The following is a 2,004-nucleotide window of genomic DNA, read 5'->3' as shown; positions in this document are numbered from 1 at the left end:
GCAGTTTCTTACTCTCAAGGTAAACAATTTTCAAACTAGAAGGCCACATCCATGAAGAGATTTGTTAATGAAAGTCTAAATCACTCCTATTGCAAAAAGTCCTAACTTTTTCTCACCTGACTTGGGTATATACACACATTATCAAGTGTGTCTTACTCCAAGTCTTGATATCAAAAGACATAAGAGTGTATGAATATGTCACTTACAGCCATAATTGTGACTTACCCCAATTTTTTATTTTTATTTTTTGGTGCAAAACATACAATTGTGAGTGATCGTATTATAAAGTCACCAATAGATATACAAATGAGCCTCAAGCTCAAGTAGAGCCTTGAGGGACAAAGTCTTGATATCAAAAGGCATAAGAGTGTACGAAGATGCCACTTACAACCATAGTCGTCTATCATCCTCATGCATGGTGAGATACGAAAAAAAAACCCCAAATAATCTGACTAATTGTATCCGAAATGCTCCAAACATTGAATCTTATTAATTCAATGCAATATCTGCGTAACAGAATTTTGTTATTTTGTAACTGAACAATGTCTTTGCTGTATAGTCCAACTTTCTCTCTGAGGACAAGGTACTTGCATTCTCTCCTTTTGACAGGCAAGCAGACAGACATAGCACTGAAGAAGTCCTATCCTGGATATATATTTTCTGGAGATGAACGGGAAGTGTGTTAAACAGGGAAAAGACATAATAGGGGCATTCTTAACTTACAGCATCATCAACCGATGGAACTACAAGACCAAAACCTTGCCAAAATATTTTAACTGTAGAAAGGACAGACTTTAGTAAGACAATTATTACAAGCGGAAACCTAGTATACCCGAATTAGCTAGTAGTGCTGAATGAGCGATGTCCTGATGTGCGATAGCTGCTGGAAGCAACAATGCCCATCACATGATCCGGTCCCGTCTTCTCTTGTGAATGGGTCGTATAAAGGACTGCCATTGGATGATCTCAGGCAGCTGCAAGCTGCCAGCAATAGTTTATCAACTTGAGGAAGCGCAGCAGCTATTGATTGAAGCCAGCTTTGAAGCAGATGATACAGCAGCGCCGGCCCCAGCCTCATGAACATCAGATTGCGCAGCTATGGATGTTACTGTTGTAGGCGACGTGGTCGAAGGAGAAGTCGTTACAGGCCGGAGGGCCCACTGAACTTGGCGCAAATAGGCCCACCTATCTTGGGCTAGGTAAACAAGTGCCATCACAGCCAATTGCACCGAGAACACCACCTTGACAGGGCGGACGCTGCTCGCACTTATGAGTTCATATACATGCAGGCCAATGAAAATGTTCACGCATACCAGGATTATCGTCCCAGTGCCCAACACCCAATGCGCTGCGTACCACACACCCCTCTTCCAACCCCGGCCTTCCTCCGGCCTCACAACTCCCAAAAATGCTGCCAACAGTGACGCCAAGAGCAGAGCCACTCCTAGTCTTCCATGCGTATGAGCCAACCCCATTGGCCCGAGCTTTCCGAAGGCCAGCCCTCCGCCAACCAATGCCAGCAGTAACCCCACACTTTGCACCACAATATGCCCTCGTGCAATGCGACCACTGATCAGCGCTATATTATTGTTCCCTTCTTGGCGGCGCGTTATCTTGAGGAAACGAATGAGGATTATGCCCAGCAGCATGCACAGTCCCGTGCCCAACCACATGAACAGGCCATGAAGGACAATGATCTTCAAGCGGTCCATAGTGTATTGACTGTTGGCGTATTGTTTCTGTGTTGAATTTCCTCGCTTTGCTACTAATTAGTTTATTGCAGAAGGAAGAGAGTGTTGGAGGCTACATTACACTCGCGTACCCAGCAAGCTGCTGGGCCAGCTTCTTGCTTATGCGTGACTTTAACCAGCTGTCACGTGATAACTCTCATTTAGATAACACATAGATATATTCACTACTACTATCCTACTACTAGCTCTTCTTTTATTTTATTCATTACTTCTTGAGATGCTCTCTGAGATTCCTTCTGTCCTCTAAAGTGAA

General features: G+C 44.1%; 1 protein-coding gene across 1 annotated transcript; it reads right to left on the bottom strand.

The window, feature by feature from the left end:
- Nucleotides 1–998: 998 nt before the first annotated feature.
- Nucleotides 999–1,712, bottom strand: LOC147454358 (cytochrome b561 domain-containing protein At2g30890-like). The gene has a single exon (XM_086517035.1). The coding sequence runs from the start codon at nucleotides 1,710–1,712 to the stop codon at nucleotides 999–1,001; it is 714 nt and encodes a 237-aa protein (XP_086373161.1).
- Nucleotides 1,713–2,004: the final 292 nt, after the last annotated feature.

Source organism: Adiantum capillus-veneris, chromosome 7 (genome assembly GCF_014529385.1).
Source record: "Adiantum capillus-veneris isolate H3 chromosome 7, ASM1452938v2, whole genome shotgun sequence".
Lineage (NCBI taxonomy): Eukaryota > Viridiplantae > Streptophyta > Polypodiopsida > Polypodiales > Pteridaceae > Adiantum > Adiantum capillus-veneris.
This window is presented reverse-complemented; position numbering and strand designations above follow the sequence as displayed.

Excerpts from the sequence above, each read along its gene's own strand:
- LOC147454358 (XM_086517035.1), bottom strand. The coding sequence starts at position 1,712 with ATGGACCGCTTGAAGATCATTGTCCTTCATGGCCTGTTCATGTGGTTG.